The 23998-nt window shown below is 39.2% G+C and overlaps 1 protein-coding gene across 1 annotated transcript in view; it reads right to left on the bottom strand.

Moving 5' to 3' along the window:
• LOC311505696 (neurexin-3a-like) overlaps positions 1 to 23998 on the bottom strand; it is an 86172-nt gene that overhangs the window by 45987 nt on the left and 16187 nt on the right. The window contains exons 3-12 of the mRNA XM_084569397.1: positions 23673 to 23820; positions 22873 to 23256; positions 14850 to 15053; positions 12914 to 12940; positions 9087 to 9206; positions 8371 to 8491; positions 7885 to 8145; positions 7225 to 7415; positions 4959 to 5132; positions 966 to 1085 (exon numbers count right to left, since the gene is read on the bottom strand). Coding sequence (XP_084425523.1) covers positions 966 to 1085; positions 4959 to 5132; positions 7225 to 7415; positions 7885 to 8145; positions 8371 to 8491; positions 9087 to 9206; positions 12914 to 12940; positions 14850 to 15053; positions 22873 to 23256; positions 23673 to 23820 — 1750 coding nt within the window. The remainder of the gene's footprint in view (positions 1 to 965; positions 1086 to 4958; positions 5133 to 7224; positions 7416 to 7884; positions 8146 to 8370; positions 8492 to 9086; positions 9207 to 12913; positions 12941 to 14849; positions 15054 to 22872; positions 23257 to 23672; positions 23821 to 23998) is intronic.

Genomic DNA, 23998 nt, shown 5'->3' with positions numbered 1-23998 from the left:
CTAGGTTGAAGTCACACCATCAATCTCTCTCTCTCTCTCTCTCTCTCTCTCTCTCCCTCTCTCTCTCTCTCTCTGGCTCACCATACATATATTTTCTCAGCTGTTATGTATATAACTGTTATATATTCCTTTGAACAGTGGTGTGGTGAAGGATGACCAGGAACTTAAACCTGATGTCTCTGAAAAGGCTTGGCATCTTCCCCCTCAACAGGGGTATCCAGATTTAATCTGCAGTAACTCCATGTACAGACACTCTAGACATTCTACTACAGGCAAAGATAAGGAGAGATGTGTTTGATGGGATTAGAGAGAAATGGCCCAGTCAACACTATGGGACCATCTCCAAGTAGCTTAATATACCTGTGTCCAAAATTAGGAAATTAAATGGGCCCTCCTTGGATGCAGATGCCAGAAAACTGAACACAGGTTGAACAGAACCAAGAATAACTTCAGGGCAATCGATCCAACTCCTATGTACAACAGTCTCACATCATACTGTATCTCAGTGAAAGAATCAATGGAGAAAGATTGCACTAGTCGAGCTTCACGATGTATAATGGATAATGTGGATTCGAGGGGTTTATTGTGGAAAAAGTAGCTGTAACCAATGCTTCCCAGTCACAGAACTGGACCGACGCTTGATCATACCTGTTTAGCCATAGAAACATGATGACACAGTGTGGGGAACTAACCGGTATTCTCTATGGTTTTGAAAATTGCCTTAAAGCACACTATCCAGTGATGACACTCTCATTCACACATGTGCAACAACCAGCACCTTAGAGGGAAAATACAAAACTGTAACCAACTCTGTGACCGTGGTATCAATGGAGAAAGTTGTGTATATATGGGTGCATGTCTAGCGTAATAAGGTGTTTTTAAAAAGTGATTTATGCCGAGGGTAATGTACCCACCCTGTGTAACACGTGTGACATTAGACATCTGGAAGTGACTTCAGTACTCACGGTCGTTGCACTGTGTGCCAGTAAAGGAGGTCATGGAGCAGTCGCACGTGTAGTTCTCCCACTGCTGGATACAAATGCCCATGTTGGCACAGGAGTCCTCCTGACAGGTGGTGCTGGGACCTGCGGAAGTCCGACAATACCACAACCACACCAGCCAAACAAACACAGACACAAACACACAACTGGGTTGAATAATATACAGGAGAAGTCTCACTGGATGCTCAGTGAGACTTCATATTAACATGTGTCCGATGTAACATATTTTATGTGCCATGTCTTAATAAGCTGTGTGCTCAGCATGAGTTGCCAGTTGTCCATCTACCCAGCCTTCCCAAAAACACAATTTCTCCACTAAAATGGTTTAATAAGGGCTATTACTTGTTTTACTTAATGCCTGTGTTCCATCGCCTTGTCCATTTAAACAGTTTCCTTAATGTTTTGCTTTTATCATGTTGGTGCAATAAAGATAAACACTGCTGACTGCATTTTCTCTCACATGGTTTGCACCCCAGCCACTTTTCTCTTTTCCTCTTAAAATAATCTTCTAGTTTATGAACAAAATGTGGCTTAACACTGCAGGCCCAAATGAGTGAAAGAGGATTTCCCACTGTGAACAACACATTATATGTGGTAAATATGTGGCATGTGTTGTTCTAATTGAATTATTTTTCATAACTTCCTTACAAAATATCTCATTATGCACAAATGAGACACAATTCTAATGTTTTATCCATTTATTTAAAATAACTAAGCGCGTGAAATCATTGTGATGCAGCTTCCAAACATCTTGAAATATTGTGCTTGAAGTCCAAAGCCCTAAACAAATATAAGCTGCTCTCCACCAGCTTTAATTAATCCAAAACTTTGTTGTGTTTTGAGGATGGAAATGGAATGCCTTTCACTGACCGACACTGTTAGATTTTGTCTAAAGTCTGAATTAGAATTTGATTCATATTAAGATGCATAAAGCTTCCACAGCCATAAAACTCACTAGTATTGGTGCAGCATGGGAATCTCAAGACAAGACGTGCTGTAACGACACTGAGGCTAAAATGGGACAGTTTGAAACACTGAAATGAACTAATTAAATTATCCTGCAGGAGTGAATATGAACATGTTTATTTTGATATATTGGTAGTTTTTCTCGCAGTGAAGCCAATGTGTTTTGGAATCTTTCATGCTATTCTTTCGTAAGGACAAAACTACTATTTTCTGGACATTTTTGTAGTTTAAATTCATTCGTGATTGTAAGGTTATGCTTATTTTTTTGTTTAAATAAGAATCAAGACTGTACAAAACCTACCCCATACACTTTACTTTTTCTATTGTTTGATAAAGATAACAATAATAGTAGTGCATTGTCTTAGTACAGTTCTAATTCAGCATGGACCAGTAGGTGAAAGGAAGAATTGACAGCTATGTCGCTATAATGACTTTCACTGTGACTGAACAATTGATAGGTACAAATGGCTCTATGTGTGAGTGATCACTTTAAGTTAAGTTAATCTATTTCTACTTATTAGTCAATTTTCAGTTTCAGACATATCACCCAGTTTCATTTGTGGTTTTTGAGGAAATACTTCCCAATAAGTAAAATAATGTACATAAATCCTCACAATAGCAGACCAACTGTTGGTCTACACCAACTCATTTCACTCTAATCAGATATATGCATGGAGACTTACCTGGTTAAATGATGCAAGTTGCTCTGTTCTAAGAGGATCCAAGAGAACTGATGATATGTTGAAAGAGGGATGGTGTTTTTAAACTAAGAATGACTTAGAATGAAAGAACATCCCACAGCTCCAACTCTCTATTTCTGGAAACTCGTCTGCTTTTCCGGTTCAAAATTGAGTGTAAGATGTAACAGTGAAAAGCTTCATGATGTTCCTTCTGAGTGTGTCCAGCAGTGCAGTATCACCATCTAGTGATTGCACAATGTATTGCTGCAACCTGAACCTAACTTGGCGATCATAAATGGGCTTTGATAAAGGCTCGATGGCTGAAAAAACACAAACCCTTTTCATGTGATGAAAGCTTCGTATGAATCACAGGCAGAACATGACTATTCAGCTGATCATGATGCATTGCAACAAAAGGAAGAAAGAAAGAAAACCGTACAAAATCATACAAGCACACATAAAAATGAGACGTTAGAATGCCATGGACAAGACCAACAAACTGTGATTGATGAGTTTTTATTTGGAAAAATAAATGAATCCACCATTTCTTTCTTGCAGTGCATACAGTACAATGAATAGCATCATCATCAACCTCATTCGAATTGTCAAAGCAAGGAGGAAATACAGTACACATACCGCTTTCAATTTTGATTAAAATGAAATGTCGACTAACACATTCACTGGTCTAACATGGGGCTCTGTAAGTTGATGTTAAAAAACATACAGTACACTCAACTGCATGATATGGCAGGCGTAAGAAAAAAACTGCTGTACAGAAAATGATTTCCATGCAAACAATAACAGGTTGTGGAAGATGGCCCAGAACCTTAAGAGGATGACAAAAAACAGCCACAAAAAAAAAAATAAAAAATCCACAACTTGCACAGGAAGATGGAAACATTTTGTTCACAGTGACATTTGCTTGCTTGTGCAAAATGTTTCAACAGCCCATTTTGATGTAGCTACGTATTGAACATCTGGAAATTAACACAAAACATATTAAAACCTTTGGCAAGTTTTGCTTTGTGAACAAACTCCATGGACTGGAGTCCTGATATGGCCTGATACAGATCTAACGGCCAGATGTAAAGCTGCACATCCAAATTAATAAGCTATTTTGTTGTTTTTTTGTTTGGTAATTACATTGCACTATCGTTTTTGAGCGCTCCTTTAATTGACCATTTGATAAACCCCTACCCCAAACACCAACTGTCCAATCATAACTGTAAAAAACACAGGTCAATATCTCTAGTAGTAAAAGTAATGACCAAATATTGTCCATCACTCAAGCCTGACAGACAGGCTTCTATTTTACATGCCTCGACCGTCTACAGAGTCTGCATAAATGGACAGCTGCACACCAATGCTATATATCTGTAAATGGGAAACAATGTTTATTTTTAGGCTTTAAATCTAGTAATCTGTTTTACATGAGTAACTGCAGTAATTGTGAGTTGGGATCTGCCAATAAGCATGATCTACAATGAGCACTGTGTTTGAACATATCTTTTCCAGACACTGGAAGACCAAACCTGCTGCAGGTTATTAGCATCTCACAATCTTGACACATGGAGGAGGGTGCTGGAAATGTAGTTTAACTGGGACCATTTAACATTTGCCAAGATTTATTTTTTTTCCTTTTTCCAGCCAACAAATTATATTACATTTCTGACACTTAGTTTTGAGTGTCATGATTATGTTTATGTCATGAAGTGATACATTCACTACATATTCTAAATATTGTATATTGACTGCTGATGGGGAAAGCTTAATAGACAAAGTCTCATTAACTAAGGGGACATGGTTTAGCGAAGGGTCAATTGACTATGTTATAGATTTAAAAATGTACTTAAGGACACAGTTTTGCAGTGAATATGAATGTATGTCGATCTCTGTGCCTTTGGTCCAATACCCCTGAACCATCATTAGAAGCTCTGTGGTATAAACTTTTATTTATTGAAACACTGACATGATTCAGAAAAAGAAAAAAGCATATGAGATAAAAAAAAAAATGTATTTTGCTGCACTGGCAAAAAAAAAATGCTGTAATAAGGATTGTGACGGCACTGTATGTGGATGACCAATGTGGCCAATAACATGTGGTGTTGGAGATGAAGAAGTGTGTGATGTTTGGTCTAGCAGTGGGCAAGTGATGCCACAAGTACAGTTAATAGGATGGAGTGCCTTCCATATGGATGTAGGGCTGGAGAGCTACTGTTTGCATTGAGCAGGAAGAAAGGGCTCCTGGAGCTGGAGTTGGAGTTTGTGTTGTAGTAGTCTAAATCAGGCTGAGATCTGAGGGACGGTGTACCTTCACATCCACGCTCAATTTGCCCGCTGCGAAACAAGGCGTCATTGAGGAGATCCGGCAGGCGGCCGTTGAGGTCCACCGACGCCAAGCAGCCCTGGAAGCCTTCTCTGGAAGCCACCAGTTTAGGCAGGCTGGCATACATGCCTGGGCCCAGGCCTGCGATGAACAGATCACCTGGGGCATCGAAGAAGTAGAAATAGTAGAGAAGAACCTTAATTTGACTTGAAAGGGCTACAAACTCATCTCAAAGATAGTACTTATATGTTATATTATAGAATCCTGTGGCTACTCCCCTTTGAGGTAGGATGAATAATGGAGGATAATGGAGAATTTTCAACGAAGTAAAAAGACAAACACGAGTCTATCATACAAGGAACATGGAGCACCTTGACACTCCACAACCCTAGTATGAGAATCCCTTAGTTGAGACTGAAGCTGCTTTGTTGGTGCTGGGCCTAGACAGCTTATAGGCTTAAGGGAAAAACTAATTCCCAAGTTTATCATCTTACAAGAAGACTGTTTACCAGCTGAACCTTTAGGAAGCCCAGCATAAGTGCAACCAAAAAGACAAGATGTCCTTTCAGTTAGAACTGCTATGACCCTCCTCCACCCTGTTCACTTCCAGTCTTCACATTCAGGGTCCAGGTCAAGCCCATGATAGTCCTCATCCCATCCAGATGTCCAGCATTCTCTCGTTCTCATCACCACCACTGGTGTCTAGACCCATGGGGTGTAAGCACAGCCTAATCTTGTAACCCGCAAAAGCTATGACGTCTCTGTTGGATCTAACTGCCAAAGGCTTTCACATTGTTGTTAAACCAAATGTTTGTGTGTGTTATTAGCTTAAGCCAATTGTGTTTATCTGTAATTTTGACTTAAATGCAAATCAGATCACATATTTTAACCAACAAATGCATAGAACCAGTTAAGTCCAGTTAAGGGTCAACATACATTGTCTTCTCACTCTAACATTGCAAATGTCCATTTATTTATTTATTTTCATTTCATTTGTTTCTTTGTTTGTATTTGTGTTGTGTGTGTGGTGTTATTTCACAACTACTAACCCTCAAGTGGTGACAGCTGACGATCCAACACACCCCAAAACCAGTATTTAAATTGGTAACTGTCTCTGAAAGACCACAACCAAACCTCAGAACACCATGGTAGTCTAGGGTTCCCTGGTATTTGAAGGACAACTCTCTTTATCAGGTATAATGGTAAATGTAATATTATAGCGCTTTTCTATCTATTGGTACTCAAAGCGCTTTGTCACATTTACCCACTCGTTCCCACAAGCGCACACCATTGCCATGCACTAGAAGCAACACAGATTTTCAGTGCCTTGCTCAAGGCCTTGTGGTCCATTTGCTGAGGATCAAGCCGCTAAACCTCTGGTTTGTGGACAACCTGCTCTACCTACTGAGCCACTGCAACTCCAACCTCTAGCTTTGACTAATTAATTAGAGTAAGCTACGTAATTTTCCCATTAGCAGTAATATGTATATGTCTGTTTTTTAAAGGGCATCTCCATCTCAAATTCTACCAGTGCCCTTTCTCTAAATATATTTTAAAACTGCAGTAAGGAAAAAACAATGTAATGACTGTACACGGTAGGTTTGCCTACGTCACATTATAGTATGTGGAGCTGGTAGTCAGAGCTAACCAGCCATAAGGGCCTCTAGACTGTAGAAAGACAGCGAATCTGGTGGAGCTTTGAGAGTAACATTTGACAGCAGAAACACCCCTTCACTGACAAAGCGGCCGTGTGTTTCTTGAGTCCCAGTGAAAGCACAGTGAGGTTACTGTTTGCAGCCCCTTAACATCCTTTTAAATTCAGAATACAGAGCACGAATCAACAGAGCCGTGCATTGTGTTTACTGCCACTGCAGAGAAATTGTTAATTTACAAAGATGTTTTTCAGTAAATGCTTATTAGTCTTCCAAATGCCAAAACCAGTCTCTCACTTATATCATCATGCAGTTATGTGAGAGGCTGAATATCACAATCACAATGTGTGCATGTCTTTTATAACAATGTTCATTCAAAATTTTAATTTCACTTGTTTTATGTAGTATCATACTGACTGTTCTACCTTACATGTACTCTAACAGCAACATGAAGAGGAAAGAGGAGTATAGTCTAATGCACAATTAACGCCATTAATGTCATTGTATCTTTGTTGGCATTTCAACAGCAAACCCAAATATTAGAATGAATACTGGACACACAAGGAGTTATTACCATGTGCCAGGTTGTCTGAGCTTACCTTTCAGGTCCAGGTTCTTAGCCCCGTTGATACTCTGACTAGTGACTGTAGCATCTACTTTCAGAGTGTGGGTGTTGCTGTTGTCGCGGGTGATGGCCACATTGTGCCATTGGTTGTCATTTAGCGCCTTTTCACTTTTGCCCTTGATGAGGTTCGGCCCATTTCCAAGGTCAAAAACATAGTGGATGTATCTGGAAAGTATTCAGACAAAGTCATCAGGTTTCTTCCTTTAAGAATATACATTCAGATGTTCGCAAGCTGACCACCCTAAAACAAGACATGTCATGTCATGTCATAATACTCTTGTCTCTTTTGTAGTTTTGTTTTTTTCCCTTTCCATATTTGCATAATTTACACTTAAAAAAGTGTGTATTTATCAGGTTTTAGCTTTTTGAGATTATTAACCAAAGAATGGCAAACAACGCTGTGAGAGGTTGTTGACTCAGATGTTGACCAGAAGCTAAGAAATTAGCAGAAACTCATTATAAAAGTCTGCAAAGCTGAAGAGCTTCAGATCCAGGTGATAATACACTCTAAGTTAATCACAACAAGTAACCCCGTTCACACTGCCTCACTATTTGCTCATTGTCATGTGATACATTGTATGTATGTATGTAATATGAAAATATTGTTTATGTTAAATCTTAAAATAAAACCTACCCTTTAACCAGTTCTACAGCGATAAAATCGTTGCCATCTCCAGAGTTGAAGAGTATGAAGCCATCTGTGGAGGTGGTCTTGAACTGGAAGAAAAGGTGCATGGATGTGTAGGCCTGCAGGGTGGCCAGGCTCAGATAGCTGCTCTTGGATTTGAAGGTGACGGGGTCGGCGATAATGGAACGAATCCCAAAGCGTGCGTTGAGCTCACAATAATCAATATCTCCGTTCTTGCACAGGTCAATGTACAGCATGCCGTTAAATCTGGGGGATGGAAAAGAATAGACGATGACTTTTGTGTCATTAAAAAGCAAAGTAAAGACTCAGATTTATATTGAGATTTAGAGTGTGTGAAGCCCTTTGCTAATAAATGTCCACGTAATGGCAAATAATCACCTATTCAGACACATTGTGTGTAGCTGCAGATGCATCTAACATTTGATTCAACATTTGATTTGCTATTGTAAAACTAAAGTAAACTGTAAGTACCTAAGACTCTGCAGATGACCAATGAAGCTGGACGGGATGCTGGAAACAAATCGGCGCTCCGTCATGATGCCTGTTTCAATGTTGTGGAACTCCAGTCGAGTGTGATCACCCACCATTTGGCCTGGAGATGGGGAGGGTGCAGGGGATGGGTTGAAAAGAAAGACAAAAAACGAAAAGAAAAGAGAACACTGTCTGACACTAACACAAAAGGGCTGATTTAAGGAGAAAATTACATTAAGAGTATTAGATGAATTCAAATGTAACCAATGGTTACATATCCTCCTGACTACCAGTAGTTCAGATTTGTCCTCTGTGGAGGACATCTGTAAACCTGAATATCTCCCAGCCACTGCATACTATTAAATTAACTAATTTTGCTATCTACAGAGGACATTTAGAGCTTTTCAATGATGCCAAATTTGAAGGGGTGGGGCTTTGGTACTGTTCTCTTTCTCATTAAGGAAAATGTCATCCATATATAATATCTTAAAGAAATGTTTTCAGTATTCTAATTACCTTACAAAGATTGGGAAATTTGAAAAAAATTGTGATTGGACAATATTTTTTTTTCCTGGTAGTCAGGAGGATAACTACTTTTGCTTGTAGTAGGATTACATACTTATTCTAGCAGTTGCCTATGTCAATACACCACTGTTTGATGGTATTACACTGGCAAAGCAACATTATGAACATTTCCACGTGATGTCAGTAAGTACCTTCTGCTACATCATCGTCAACCATTAGCTTGTAGGATTTGCCGCGACGCACCACACGCACTGTATGCCATTCATTATCATTGAGCTTTTGCCCGGCATACAGGGTCTCCGGTCCCTTGCCTGAGAACAATGGTCAGTCACAAAGTTAAGGACATCCTGAGCCTTAAACCAAACCTTTGTTTTCCCAGCAGTCAGTCTGGAATCGCTGACGGAAATTCTACAAGCTGCATAATAGCTTGAAATTGGTTTTAGAAGTAGCTTTCAAACTAGAATTGATTCCTTTGGGAAACAAAGGTTTGGTTTAGTCAGTGAATTACACAATGAGTATATAGTGCACACAGATCTTCATATCTGAGCTTATATAATTCACTAGATAATTAAACTGCAAAATTATTGCTCTAAAATAGTTTGAACTGAGAAATGGCAACTTAAGTAGAAGAATTGCTTTTACTTATCATAGGCTTAGAATTTTTTCCTTTCCCTTTTCCCCTCCGTTACCCCTTCTTCTTTCCTTTCTCCCTTTTGTTTTTCTCTTCATTACGTTTTCTGCAAGCTCATAGCATCACAAATGAACTGAACCACATCAAATGCCATTACAATGGTATTTTATATATAGTAAATACTGGCATAGCCTTATAGATTCTTGACCTAAGGCAGAATCTACTGTATGTGTTTGAGGAGAGATATACAACATATAAACAACCGATACTAACTCCATTTTGTCTCTACAATTTTCAGTCTATTACGCATGCCAGTGAAATGATAATTTATGCAATACTTGCTGGCATCACACAACAAAATACACTCATCTCCAAATAAGATAATGGAATTCTTCACGTCCAGTAGCTGCGTCTTTTGTCTGAAGAGTCAATAATAATTTTAACCTAAGTTTATTATTAGAATTTTCAGCTTTTCTGTTTAAATGCATTGGCTCTAATTATTTATCATAGGCATATGTACACCCGCTGAAGTCTATTCAGCACCATCTACTACTACTGCCTGTGGTCAAGCTGAGAAGCAAACGTGGTATAAGTGAAGTTATTTTAATATATCAAAAAGGTTAATGATTTTTTTAGCAGTAAGCCATCCTGAACTGGGAGAAAATAGATACTATATTTCTTCAAGTAGAATCTGACATGTGAAAACAACAGAGGCCCATCTCCTAGTCATGTATGGATCCAAGTCTATAAAATCTTGGATAAAGAACTGTTGCTGGAATATTCTCAGGTGAGCCACTGGAAATTGAATTGTGTCTGGATATAGATAAAGGTCAGATGAGATTATTATAAATTACTGACAATGGGCACTGGACAGTTTTGTTAATGGGACTTCATGGATCCTCAGTAGTATAATAAGCTTAAAGAAACAATCGTATCTTTTATTATTTACCATGGCTAAATATTATTCTCTTCATTGGAACGTCTTGTACGTATTTCTTCTCTTTAACTCCAATTGCTATGACAAGTTTTTGATATTGAACTCAATTTAATAAGTTTTCTAAAGTTAAACTTCAAGTAATCCATTGTCTTGACTTCTTGTGAGTTTTGTCTGTGCGGTCAATGCTCATTTAACTCATGTCTTTAAGTTTTGAGTTGGAAAAAGGGATGGGGAGGACGAAGAGTGATATGATTTGAATACTGGGAAATGAATTAGATAGAACTATTGCTATAAATTTGGTGAAACCTTTGAAACAAGGCTCTACAAACAGGACTAAACCACGGTATTACAACGTCTGCAAAAATATTGGCACCATAAGAGTAATGGATACGTGGAGTTTAGAAGTTGTTTCTCTACTATGTGTTCCAAAGTGGCTGTTTTTGGTTGATCAGATTAAAGGCCCAAATAAAATAAATGTTAAATTTCTGGCAAGATGTGAGTTGAATCTGTCTGAAGTTTACATAAGCTTTAAAACTTGCCATTAGTTGTAAAGATGAGAAATCTGAGTAGAAACAAAAACATTAGTGCTCTCAGCTTGCCAACAATATGGCAGTTGATATGAATACAGTTGGAAATGTGAGCTGAAGTAGTGAGGAATTGTGAGTTCACTTGACAAACGAGTTTTCTTCAGTGGATAATGTAACCTAATAAGTTGTTTTAACTCATAGTATCAGGTTGAAATAAGATGGTCATTAGTTATAACTTAGCTTTTTGAGTTGAAACAGAGGTTTTCTTCAGGTTAACTATAGTTATATTTTTACGGCAGCAGGTGAACTTTTGGTTCTAATTTTTACTGACTTGAAATGTTTTACAGTGTAGTTTAAGAAGGTTCAATCATTGTGATTGGACCTGTAGGCCTGCTATTATCCACATAGCGAATATATGCTAAAATAAACAGATGATACAAAGATCTCTATGCCCTCAGTATGAGTAAAAGCAATCCCTAGTGACTTATGTCATCTTTATAAAAGCTGCAGCAGACAAACTCTTAGCTCAGACAGCTAACCTGATGTATGTGTAATATAACTTGATCTGACAAAATAATTTGGAATTTTCACAACATTACATACCTATCTGGTAAATGAGAAGAACTTTGTATCTCTGTTTCCTGCAACATTGTCATTGAATAGTTGGAATCATTTCCATAGTTTGGTCAGGTGGATGTGTACTAGAATTAGATTTTCCTTGGGGTTTAAATTTTGCCATTGGTTTCAATATATTATAAACTTTAAAATATTGTTATATTATTATATGTGTGATAAGTGAGTGTTTGAACATAAATATTCAAATTCAAAATGCAAAAAAAGGTTCTACAGGTATGGGTCTGAACGCTTGATGCATTGGGGGTCAAAGGTCAATGACCTTGTTGCTTCCCTTTAGACAGTTTACATGTGAATTAAGTTAGCTCAGCTATATTCAGTATAAGTGTATAAAGTCCTTCTTAACTGAAGAGACAGGATTGTACCATCCATTCTTCTAAGTTCTATTTGGGATCATTTTGTTTCTGATTAAAAACTATATTTACTTTTCCTTTAATTTCATTCAAGCATACATATTGTGCCATTGCAAATCAGTGTTACCTTCAGGGTTCTGCTGGTCCTTCTGTTTTGGGTGTTGGTGAGTTTCAGCCATATTGGTAAAGTGAGAATACTGTTTTAATGTAAGGTATTTTCTGAGTACTTTTAATTTGTATGTTGCCTGCAACTGCCTTGCAAAGAAATACTGCCAAATACTCTTTTGTGGTAAAGGTTTTTATCTGATTGAAGGTGCTTGAAGTAGGAATCAGGGCATGCACTAATCACCAGTTGTATTGATATGTTCTAATATAACAAAGCTGGTGGAAGGAATTATGTAATGCATTTGTGATAGAAAAAGGGAGAATGTAATCTTTATTTAGGGTTTAAAAAATGGTTCGGTTTGTAAATGTTGCATAATGAACCTACAACTAAACTCTGATTGCAAAAACCTGGTCCCCACATTGTAATCAATTAATGTCAACACTAATAAAAGATTGTTAATATTATGCTCCCTTGCACCCCCACTGGCCTGCTAAGTGGCAGTGCAGACCCTCGAGCTCGGTCATCACTTTCTACCCTATCTCAAAATCTGTGGTGAATTTATACTGTACAAATTATTTCAAATGCAGAAATAGATTTCATATGTACATTGATACTGTAGGTATTACAAAGAGAATGGTTTTAATTTTGATGGGACAACAGGCCCAACAGTAGAAAACAGTGTTGAGTGGTCTGAGTGTATTTCTGTTGCTTCCTATAAGTAGTCAAAGTGACTGATGAACCTCCTCCTCCTCACAAGTCACAAAATACATTTCTTTTTTTAAAAAAACATCAGCATCAACATAACAAAATGAAACTTGAGTGTTAACTTACTGGAGTTACAGTTTATCCTGATACAGTCTAGATGGGGAAGAATAAATGACAGATGAAATTGCATCCTTCAAGGTTACTGCTGCAGACATCCAAAAACAAAAAGTCCACCCTTCCGGGGACGTACACATGCAGTAGGGCAGCCATTTTATTAATTGTATTTATTGGTACTTAGATTTAACTTTAAGCCAGATAATCATAGATTAAAGAAAACATTTTCAAATGTCCAAAATGTCTATTATTTAATTCTTAGGTAAATAAACAAGACATGGATTTGTGCTTCTTTGCTGACCAGAGATTAAATTGATTAATTGTTCAGACACGGTAGTTACAGAAAAATGGCCACTTGTGGTACCAGCTGCATGGATTTTCCAACCCAACACTGACTATTTGACTTTAGATTTAAGTCTTTATACAAGAAAAGTCAAAGTCTCTGGCTCCAAAGCCTCTGCACCAGTAATGTGATACCAGTTAACCATTTTAGAGCCACGAATCTATGAGAAGTGATTTAATTTGAATTTGAAATTTAGAAAGGAAAACGTTGATTAGAGAATAGTGTGATGGATCATATGAAGCATCTGAAGTGGAGCCAGAATGGCTGCTGTATGCAGCTGTAAAGACAGTAAGGGTTGGTCACCATGTGGCTGGTGGTTTCATGTGTCGTCAACCGCAACAGAAAAGTGGGAGCAAACAGCCACGATCCAATCAGCACCAGCACCATGCAGAGGCACAGGAACCCCAACCATCAAATCATGAGCACTACCCTTCTCCTACACATGTTATTACGCGGGAATAAGAAGGTGGCTCAATTCATATTTACACTTTTACATTACACAGATTAACATAGGCTAAAATATCACATGAGAACTGGCCAATTAGAGCTGCAAGCATTATGGACACAATCTAAGTTATGTCTAACATTAATCAGTCATAGAAGCAGTCAAATATATATTTAAGTGAGGATTTGTAAGAAAGCTAATGCCTGCTATCACTCTTATGTTTTATTTAGTGGACATAGTGTACACAGAATATATCAATTGAGGTTTGCGACTTATTCTAATTTAAAAAAAAAATTTTAAATTATGATTAGAAATGTTTGGAAGTATTTGGGGTCGCAGCCAGCTGTAGGTTTTGCTGGGCTCTGTTCTCGGGCTGTTCACCTGACGGGCCGCAGGCTTAAGGCCTTTGAAGGGGTGAATACCATCTTTTGACAAAGCATGATGGAAAATGGAGTTGACAGGTAAAGAAAGAAAAAAAAAACGAGACATTGAAAAAGAACACAGAATTCTGTAGAAGATATCATCATTAGCAAAGAAAGAAAACACCCAGAACAACAGGAAGGTGGCAGAGAAATTACTTGATGTCGGACACAAAAATGAGGTTAGTGAGAAATACAAGAAAAGTTTCTTCTAAAATTCTGTCTAACGACAGGCTGTGGATGAATTTTTCGGAATTGGGAATTTTTAGCCAGGGTCACTACTGCTAAGTTTATCATATAATAACTACCTCAGCTTCCTGTTCTTTGAAAATACTGCTCTACAACATAATGTATATTCTGCTTATCGTACTAAGAATATCTCAAGGATATGGATATGTCATTTTTCCAGTTTCAGAGAAGGGCCAATAGGTTTACCAATGATATAAAATAGGTTAATATGGTATATCCTACGATGTTGTCCAGTAAATAGCTGTATTCAGTAAACAATCACGGGTTATTTATGTGGATAATCTGCAGTAACAGCCATGCAAAAAAGGTAAAAACTTATCTATCTTCCAAAGCTAAGCTGGTAGAAAACTTTAATGGATTATAAGAGATGAAAAGACACAAATAGATAGAGAAGTGAGAGGAGAGGAGAGGTGAAGTTACCGCTCAACGGTAAACCCTCTCATGGTGAGGGTGGAGGTGCAGAGGCAGATGGGTGAGTGGGGCATACGATACCTAGGTTGACCGTGAGTTTGACGCGACTCCCATCCAGCTCCAGCCGGAGCGTGTCGGCTGAGTCTCTAGAGGTGGTGGCCATGAGGAGGCCGTAAGCCCGCTGGGAGCGAAAACGCAGGGACACGTCCTCCGCCTCAGTGTGCATGATGGTCGGCATCACCACCTTCATATACATGCTGCCGTCATAGGAGAGGATGGAGGCCTCTGTGTGGGGGAGACAGGAGCACAGAGGGATGTTAGCTATGTGGCTTGTTTGGAAACAGACCATAAAACGTAACGATTCTTCTAGTGTACTGTCACTCTAAAGCTGGTATGCTTTCACGAGTGAGAGGTCTGAGTGACGCCAGTTTAATCATCAGATGATATTTGCAAGGTTCAGTACAGACACCTGTATATCCCCTAGTTCTAGTTAGTTGTGACTGACTATAGCAGCAAACGTGCATGCATCCTCCAAGCAGGCTTCATACATACACACACCAATCAGGCATAACATTATGACCACCTTCCTAATATTGTGTAAGTCTCCCTTGTGCCTCCGAAACAGTTGTGACTCATCAGAGAATGGACATGGACCTTCTGAGTGTGTCCTGGCAACATAATGTTGTTACTGCGGGGCATTCGGTCCCATGAGCTGAGCGGAGGGGACTCTGTGGATCATCCCACAGATACTTCTAGTGAATTTGGAGGCCAGGTCAACACCTTGTGCTGTTCTTCATGTTTTTTTGAGTTGTTCCTAAAGTGTTTTTGTGTGTGTGTCTGTGTCAGGCTGCATCCTGCTGGGGATGGCTACTGCCATCAAGGAGTGTCATTGCTATGGGGTGGGGGTGCCTGGTCTGGTCTAGGTGGGTGCTACATGTCTAAGTAACATCCACATGAATGCCAGGTCCAAAAGTTTCCCAGCAGAACATTGAATTGTCACAAGATGCTCAATGTTACTTACTTCTCCTGTCAGTGGTCATAATGTTATGCCTTAGGGATTAAATTCATAAACGCCCCCACAACAATGTGCAGGGTATGTCTTTATTTATACCTGATGATATTATATGTGCATTGCACTGAGGGCTTTCCTTTCACATTTAATAGACTGTGTGTACTGCAACTTCTCCCCTGCCTCTCAGTGACCTCTTTTTAAAGTATTATCAAAGGTTTTCATGGATTGTGTTTGCTCCTGACATTTCGTCAGAAATCTTTCATCTGTACTGTGTGCTAAGCTTGCTTTTGTTTGTTTGCGTGATACTGTGCCCGAACGCCTCCTGGAAATGGAGCTCCTGCTGATAACACACTCATGCTCAAGACCACAAGATGACACTTTTTAATCATTTTACTCTTTCCCATTTTTATAGGATTTCTTGGCAGGTAGCCCCGGCTCTCTGAGGTTAAATGCCTTTTTCTAGAGTTAGTGCTTGAAAAAACGAAAAAAAAAAGAAACAACAACATGACAATCTCTGAAGCTGTTCTTTCATTTAACCAGGACAGCTACCACAACATTACCCCAGACACCATCTTGTTTGTGCCAATGGATTTGTGCTCTCTTATATTTCAGAAGGACACTCACCCTAGTGGTTTGTATTTGTAAACCCACTACGCAATCCTATGCATTGTCCTAAAATGTAGAAAACACACTGTGGGAAGGTGTTTCCCACATTCTAGCCTGAACACCTGCCTTTGTAACTCACATAAAAGGGAAACATGCTTCACTAAGATGTGTGATTTGGAGGGGAAGTAGTCGTGGCATTCAGTTTAAATGTAATTTATAGCTGACAACAAACCTGGAGTCGTGACAATGAAATAATATTTGGTTAGCTGAGCTCTCTGCATGACTTCCAACCAGATGTTTGCTGTAATGCTCAGTTTATCTATTTGTCAACTAAAAAAGTGTTGGTGTGGACAGAGCTTTCTACCAAAACTAAATGCTAACACCATCGTTGTTATAGACAGTTCGACTTGTGATCAATAGCTGCGTTTTCAAGAGGTGGAGGCAAATGTTGAAAACAGAAAATATATTGGTATTGGTTGCTATACTGGTGCAATTTACAATTAAATTCAGCACATTTCCAGGTTAGTGCAAACCAACACACAGCACAGCTCATTCCATCAATCAATATGTTATTTTGTACAACAGAATGATTTCATGGGTTGACATGTGCTCACTGCCCTCTGGCTGAAGTCAAGCATACAGATATTCCAGGGTCACATTTATAGGTGGGTTGAAAAGCAGGAGCATTCTACTAATCTGTAGATGTGCTCATGTGAAACAAATAATTTGATCGAATTCAGTTTTATTCACATAATGCTTATATATAATTTACATAGTAAGACCATACTGGAGAGAAACACTTGACCACAGTATTTACATTTTTTGAACCATACACTGTTACTCCATAAAATCATGTGCAACCCCATTTTTTCAAATAATTGACATTTCATGTTTTATTCTTCCTATGCATTTTGATCCCACATGTTACGTTACACTAATCTGTCAGAACTCTTATTGGAATGTAATTCTGGCAACATGGCACCAGGATTTCCTTGTGGTGCGTATTTCAACCTATACAGAGAAACAGAAAAACTAACTTTACATGCAACTGGACAGTCCTACAACCAATCACAGACATTTTGTTGTAAACAAATTCAACTCCACGGCACTCAGATGACTTGGATGATTCTGTCACTGCTATAGGCGGTGTAGACTTCTGCGTTAAGTTGATGCAGAAGCTACGGCGACAGCACAGACACATACGCATGCAGTATGCAAACCATAGCACCGTAACTGACATGCACCTCCCCAGAAATGTAACAACGCGCTGTGGCGACACAGAGTGCAAGAGTTTCTGCTTTAGTATTTCCGGCTGCTTCTCAATCTCCACAATTATCAAATTAATAGTTTTGGATTAATGAAGATGGAACACATCAAGGAAATATTAACTGAGGAGGTTCGGAGATACAAACATTTGTATGACTCGCGTTTGGCAAAATTTCTGCGAAAGTTTCAGTCGCCATTGTTGAAAGTGAATCAGGAAGTAGAAACAAAAATGAACCCAACTGGCAAAAAAGACACAGCACCAACTAGCGTTTAGTTGGCGTTTCTATAGAGTGAGCCAGACTGACGAGTGCACAAGTATAAATGGCCCGCACCGGAGTAGGCTACGGGCATAAGTTATGGCGTCTCGGTCGCGCAGTACTCTAAAAGCACCTTTACTCTTACAGACCAACTTTCCCATACAAAATAATTGCAGGCTTGGGAGTCCGTCTGGCTTCTAGACTAACATTACACAGTTTCATAATTCGTTATATACCAAAAAAGCTTCACCAACAGTTTTATAACTTAACCACATAATTACTCTGGTAATTAACCTTCTGTGCCTTTTAGCAGATTTGTATCGTGATGCTCTACCCAACAATAGGTTTTCCTAGAGGAGCATCTTCCTATTTGTGGAGTCGTTGTCATGCCTCACTGTGATTGGCACAACTGATTAAAAAATGTCAGACCAGTTAGTGTGTTTCTTTTGGTACTTATGATTAATTATGTCACCCTGTAATTTCTCTTGACTCAGTTCTGTCAGACATAAGAGCCAAAGCAGCAGGTGCACTTGGAGACCTACCACAAAGACCTGCCACTTTGCACTTGTCAATTAAAATGGGGGCTCCATTGCCAGCAGCTAATCTCTGCCAAAAGTGAAGTAATACAGTGAACGCCTCATTTATTTGGCTCCAAGTGTTGTGGATTAGCCATGTCCTCACCTGACTGCAAACAGCTGACACGCTTCTCTGTACTTCAGAAGCTATAATACCATGCTGTGGTTGGCTTGTGGATATGGCGATAGTGGCCAGTGCAAGGACATCGTTAAAACTCACAGATAGGCACACACAGTGACAATTTCCGTGACTGAGAGTGTAAGTGATTAACATTGCACATTAATTATGTGTATCCTGCCAAACCATACAGATACAATATGCTCCCAAGATCATTTTCTCTACAGCTGATAAGGCTTCAGAATGTGAACTTCTCCTGCTGCCTAGTTGGACACATCCTCCAGCTTCAACAAGACTTTCTGTCTTACACAGGTGTATTTAGGTGTTTAATGTTCTTGTCAAGGAGGAATTTACCTGGAATGGTGCTGTCACATTTGAGTCAGTCCTGAATGTGAATACAGGGCTGCAAATAGGTACTTATGCAAAGTGCCAACCACCTGCTGTCAAATCTGGAGACTTGGATCTACAGGTATGTCTCACATTGTGCAGACATTTAGACACATGGAAAGCGATCTCATTTCTAACTCACTGAGTCCGGCTTTCTTCTCATGTTGGACATTTTCATCCACTGTCCACAAGTGCAATAAAACATACGTTAAACCTTTTTCCTGCTGCCATTTCAAGGCCTTACTGCTCATCAGAGGTGGAAAAAACAGAATCATCTTTAGGTTATTTTACACCAGGATTCACGCAAATCTGCCCCAACCACTACAGGTGCTCAGGGGACATTTTCGTTTCACTGCCCAGTCTCTGTTCCACTTAATCTCACATTCACCCAAACTTGAAAAGTAGGCCTGGTGGCTGTTCCCCTCCCTCCTTCTAGCATCGTTCAAAGGTGATTATTTATGCTGTCACATTAATTTAATATGATAAATTATCCAATAACATGCTGAGGCATTATGCGTCCTCTAAACGTCCTTTGTTCAGTTTTACCACAGGTCTAGAAAACTGTAGTTGTACCAAATGACCACAGAGTGGAGACACAGGCCATGTGTCTGCTGGAAAATTCGGTCAACAAAACAGGAAGTGAGGGTAACTGACACACAAAGAGGAAATCATTTAAAATGCCAAACACTAAACTACTGAGGAAGAATATACCTCCAAAGTGGAGAAGGAGGATGACATGCAACAAAGTGTTTTGGCAGGATGTGAACTTGAGGACCTCCAAATGAACCTTTTGTTACTGTAAGACTTGAGTCTGCTTATCACATTCTAACATCAGGAGAAAATCAGGCTTTTTGGCTTCTTACCGGGTCTTCGTTAGATATGTGTACCTCTGTGCTCAGTACACACTGACCCACACTTTTGTTTTCGGATACATTCTTTAAATATTTTTTTTTAATTTTACTTTTTATTGCTGGCATGCAAAGTGGCAGGAAGAAGAGACAGAGCCATATAAAGTATATGTTGACAGAGCTGTTTGTCTTCTGAGACGTTAAGCCTTTGTCCACCTGTGTGCATGCTCAACTGCACATGAAATAAGTGGCCATGTTTGGTCAGAGGGATGGCTGGACTGCTGTCTAATTGACAAGGTGTCAGATTACAGGCACGGTGTAATAAACACAATTTAAATTCTCATTACAGCTCTGAGCTGGGCTGTCAGATTAACTCTGACATGTCATATTTCCTGGATGCGTCTGTGTCTGCGCAATGAACGGCATGAGAGATAGCTTCAGCAGAGTGTGCCCAAAGGATTGATACACTTATAACTGGCTGACCTCACCATGCTACAACCAACTAGGAGGGGACGGGGCTAAATATTTAGATTGTTCTAGGTTCAGTATGGCAGAACTTCTTAAGTTGTTGTCAAGAATGTAACATTCACAAAGAACTTCCTTCAATCCAGTCCAGTATGCAGAACTTGGGGTGATGTTTAAGTCAAAATGTAATTTAGTTTTACTTGTGATGTTTTCATCAGTTTATAATAACCTGTAGCTAAGGGAGCTGTGTTGTGTTTTCATTAGCTTTATTAACTCAGAATGGGTCCTCTGTATGAATGGCTACTGTAGACAGCTCTGGATAGGGCCTTTCACATTTTTATGTTGAATGGTACCGTAGCACTGTAGCTTGGAAAGGGCAGATAGTTGGCGTTGTAGTTTGCTACCTCACTGCTAGATGCCGCCAAATCCTATTCATTGGTCCTTTAACACTTAGATCAAAGTCTGTTTTCACCCAATTCAGATAGACTCACTAGCCTAAGTGTGCGATACATCTGTTTTCAGAAATCGAGGTCCCTACTTAACCCTTCTTATATGCAACATAATCTGCACATAACAACAAAGAACTGGAAAGGACACCTTTTCATGTCAGGTGCTTCAGAGTAACAGCTATCAATTAGAACTACAAATGTCTAGCAGTCTGATTTCTTAACAACTATAATATTTGAGCCAATAGTGTGTCTATAGTGTTTTTAAGTGCACTTCTCTCTCCTATGTAAATCAATGATAGGTAGACCAATAGGAAACTATTCTCACGTCAACTGTAAGAGGTGTGATTGATTTTCAAGAGCCACGTTACAGCCTCAACTCCATTACTGAACTAGTCATGTCTCAGTGCAGTGACACTTAATTACTCTGGATAAATTGGTTGAAGTCAGAGCTGCGGACAAATGGTAGGTAACACTAAACGAGACTAGCTGCAAGATAAGATGGCCATAATGGCTGCGGCATGAACACACGGTGCACAGATGTGGATGCAGTGTGTTGAGCCTAACCCCCTAATCTTAAAGATAACTTTACTTTATTCAAAACATGTCCTCACACTAAAATGGCACAATTTATGATATGGAATTAGGTTCTGCCCGTCCAGGTATAGTATCCACAACATCACTGTGTAAATATGTTTATGTTTCAGCAACATACTGTATGTAATACGTGTATGCATGCACACCTTTCACGTTGTCAGTAACCGGATAAAATTTTTGGTGGTGTGTTCTAGTGTCATAACTGCTTTGCAATCATAGAAAAGCATTACTTGAAAATCAGCCTCCAAGGATGGTAGATAATAAAGTCTTAATGTTAATATTATAGTAATATTAAAAATGACCTTAAAATAGCATAAAGGTGCAATTGTCACAGAGAAATCTAAACACATTACGAAAATAATAATGTTAATGAAAATGATATTACAAAGTCTTGACTATCTTGGTTTCCTGGTGATTATATTGAAATATTTCAATCAAGGTGAAATGTACACTCCATATCAGATTGACCCACTGATGCCCTGCAACTTTTCTTTTCAAAAGCAGAAATGAGACTCAGAGGAATTATCATCCAGCGGCCCAATGGATCAAGAAAGAGAAAAAAAAAAACAGTACAGCTGGAGAGATATGATCAGAAAGCTGTTATTTGATATGCTAAAAAGCAGTAGAAGCAATTTGTGGAGGTTAGGGATGTGGAAATTAGTTTCCAAGTCTAATCAGTCTTTATTAAACTGTCTGGACACCATCATGGAAACTGATCAGAAGGGCAGGGGAATGTTCTCCGACTTTCAGACGGCTGCTCACGTGTGGAGATGCCCATGTGTGGCATGGGAGTGCGAAAAGACATCATGCTGTCCTCAAAACGGATGAGAAGAAGGAGAAAGTCTCAGGTCACTGGACTTTTGGTGATTAGCCCTAAAATCTTGAGTTTGTTTGACATCCTTGATCAGTCAGCAAATATTGTACTATACACAGTTTGGAGTTTCAGATTCACTAACTACCTTCACCTGAAGTCCTTTTACAATAGACACGAAGGAGGTTTTACCCTGAATGTAAACCAGGTTACACATGGAGTAATGCAGGATGAAAGTTAGTTCAACTTCACATCAATCACGTTGATGTTGTTTTTCTCCTCCATGGACCACTGCATCTCCATCTTCATGTTTATATCGAAGCTCTGAGTTTTCCTCTTGAATTAGGCAGACTAGACACTAAACTCTTTAAAAAAACAGAAAAAAACTGAATTGCGATTGTATTGTTGGTCTCAATAATCCTTTTCTAAGATGTGACATAAGCCACTTTTGGTTCTTGACCAATAGTTTATAGACCATTGTTTAAAACCAACTCTGACATCAGTTTTCTCAATCAAGAGCAATTTTTTGGGATGTCAAAATGGGATGAACTGTTCCGAGCTCTCTAACTGCCTTGGTAAAAAAGGCAAAACTATGAATGTTTATCTCTTACTGCTTCAGTCCTCACGTGTGTCTGCAGACACACATTTTATAGTGGGTTCTAGGGTGTACTGTATGCAAGAAGATAAAGTAAGCGCACTTTCAAACACACACTTACCTCTCTCACAAGTGCGTGACCAGTAGCCAGTGCCCGTGCAGTCGCAGATGAATCGATTCCAGCCTTCTTTGCAGACACCTCGGTTCTTGCATGGGTAGCTCTCACACTGCTTGCCCGGTTGTTTGTTACAGGAGGGTTTGATGCCAGCACCATTTTGTGCCTCCGCAATCTGACGGATGTCCTTGCTTCGACCGTCAATGAAAAGGTCGCGGATGCAGCCCACGTAGCCGTAGTTGAGCATTGCTGTCCAGAGCTCAGTGGGCAGGATGAGGTTAGTGCGGTCGGTTGGAAGCCCCCCCAAATACATGTCACCCTCCAGGTCCAGAATCTCACTCTCGCCACTGGCTGTGAACGGTGTCCTCCTGCTGTTTACTGAGATTGTGCCTGAGGTGGGGACAGAGGGAATAGAGATCAGGCACATGGAGGCACTGACGCCACAGTGGTGTATGATAGAATAGTGATATCAGGCACAAATCACATTGTTTACACAATGATAGAGGTGATGAGCTATGACATTATGAAGCTCTTGGATGTTAATTTGTAGATTGATAAACTTTCCAAAATCTTTTTTTTTTTGGGGCCAGTGTATTTCTCCCGATGAATAATTTATAATTAATTAATATAATAAATTCAAATTAAAAATAAGTCAACGGAATACAAAATCTAATTATTTTGTATTTTGTCACTAAACAAAGCTTTTGGTTTACTTGTATTCTGTGAAGACAACTTTTGTGATTTCTAAAACTTGTGGAAAAATGTTTATTAAACTCTATTAGAGCTGTTCAACAAACATTACTGACCTGAGCGTCCATCTCTCTGGATGTCCACATGATACCAGGCCCCATCATTCACCTTTGTCTGGGTGGCCTTCACCTTGATAGTCCCTGAGCCCATGTCCAACAGCAGGTATAGGCTGCCATCCAACAGCTCCACTGCAAAGAAATCCACCTGGACAAGAAGACAACAAAACGTGGTTACCATTTTATCTTTTTTGTGAGAACAGAATCCAAGACAAAATAAACAAAACTGTAATGATGTATGATGCTTTGGAACATATTCAGTTATCCCGGTCTTAAGATCAACAAATGTTAAGTTAATGCAACAAAATTTGTGCTTTATCTTTAAG

This window comes from Chelon labrosus, assembly GCF_963514085.1.
Source record: "Chelon labrosus genome assembly, chromosome: 20".
NCBI lineage: Eukaryota > Metazoa > Chordata > Actinopteri > Mugiliformes > Mugilidae > Chelon > Chelon labrosus.
Note: the sequence above shows the minus strand (reverse complement) of the source record. Positions and strands in the feature narration are given on the sequence as shown.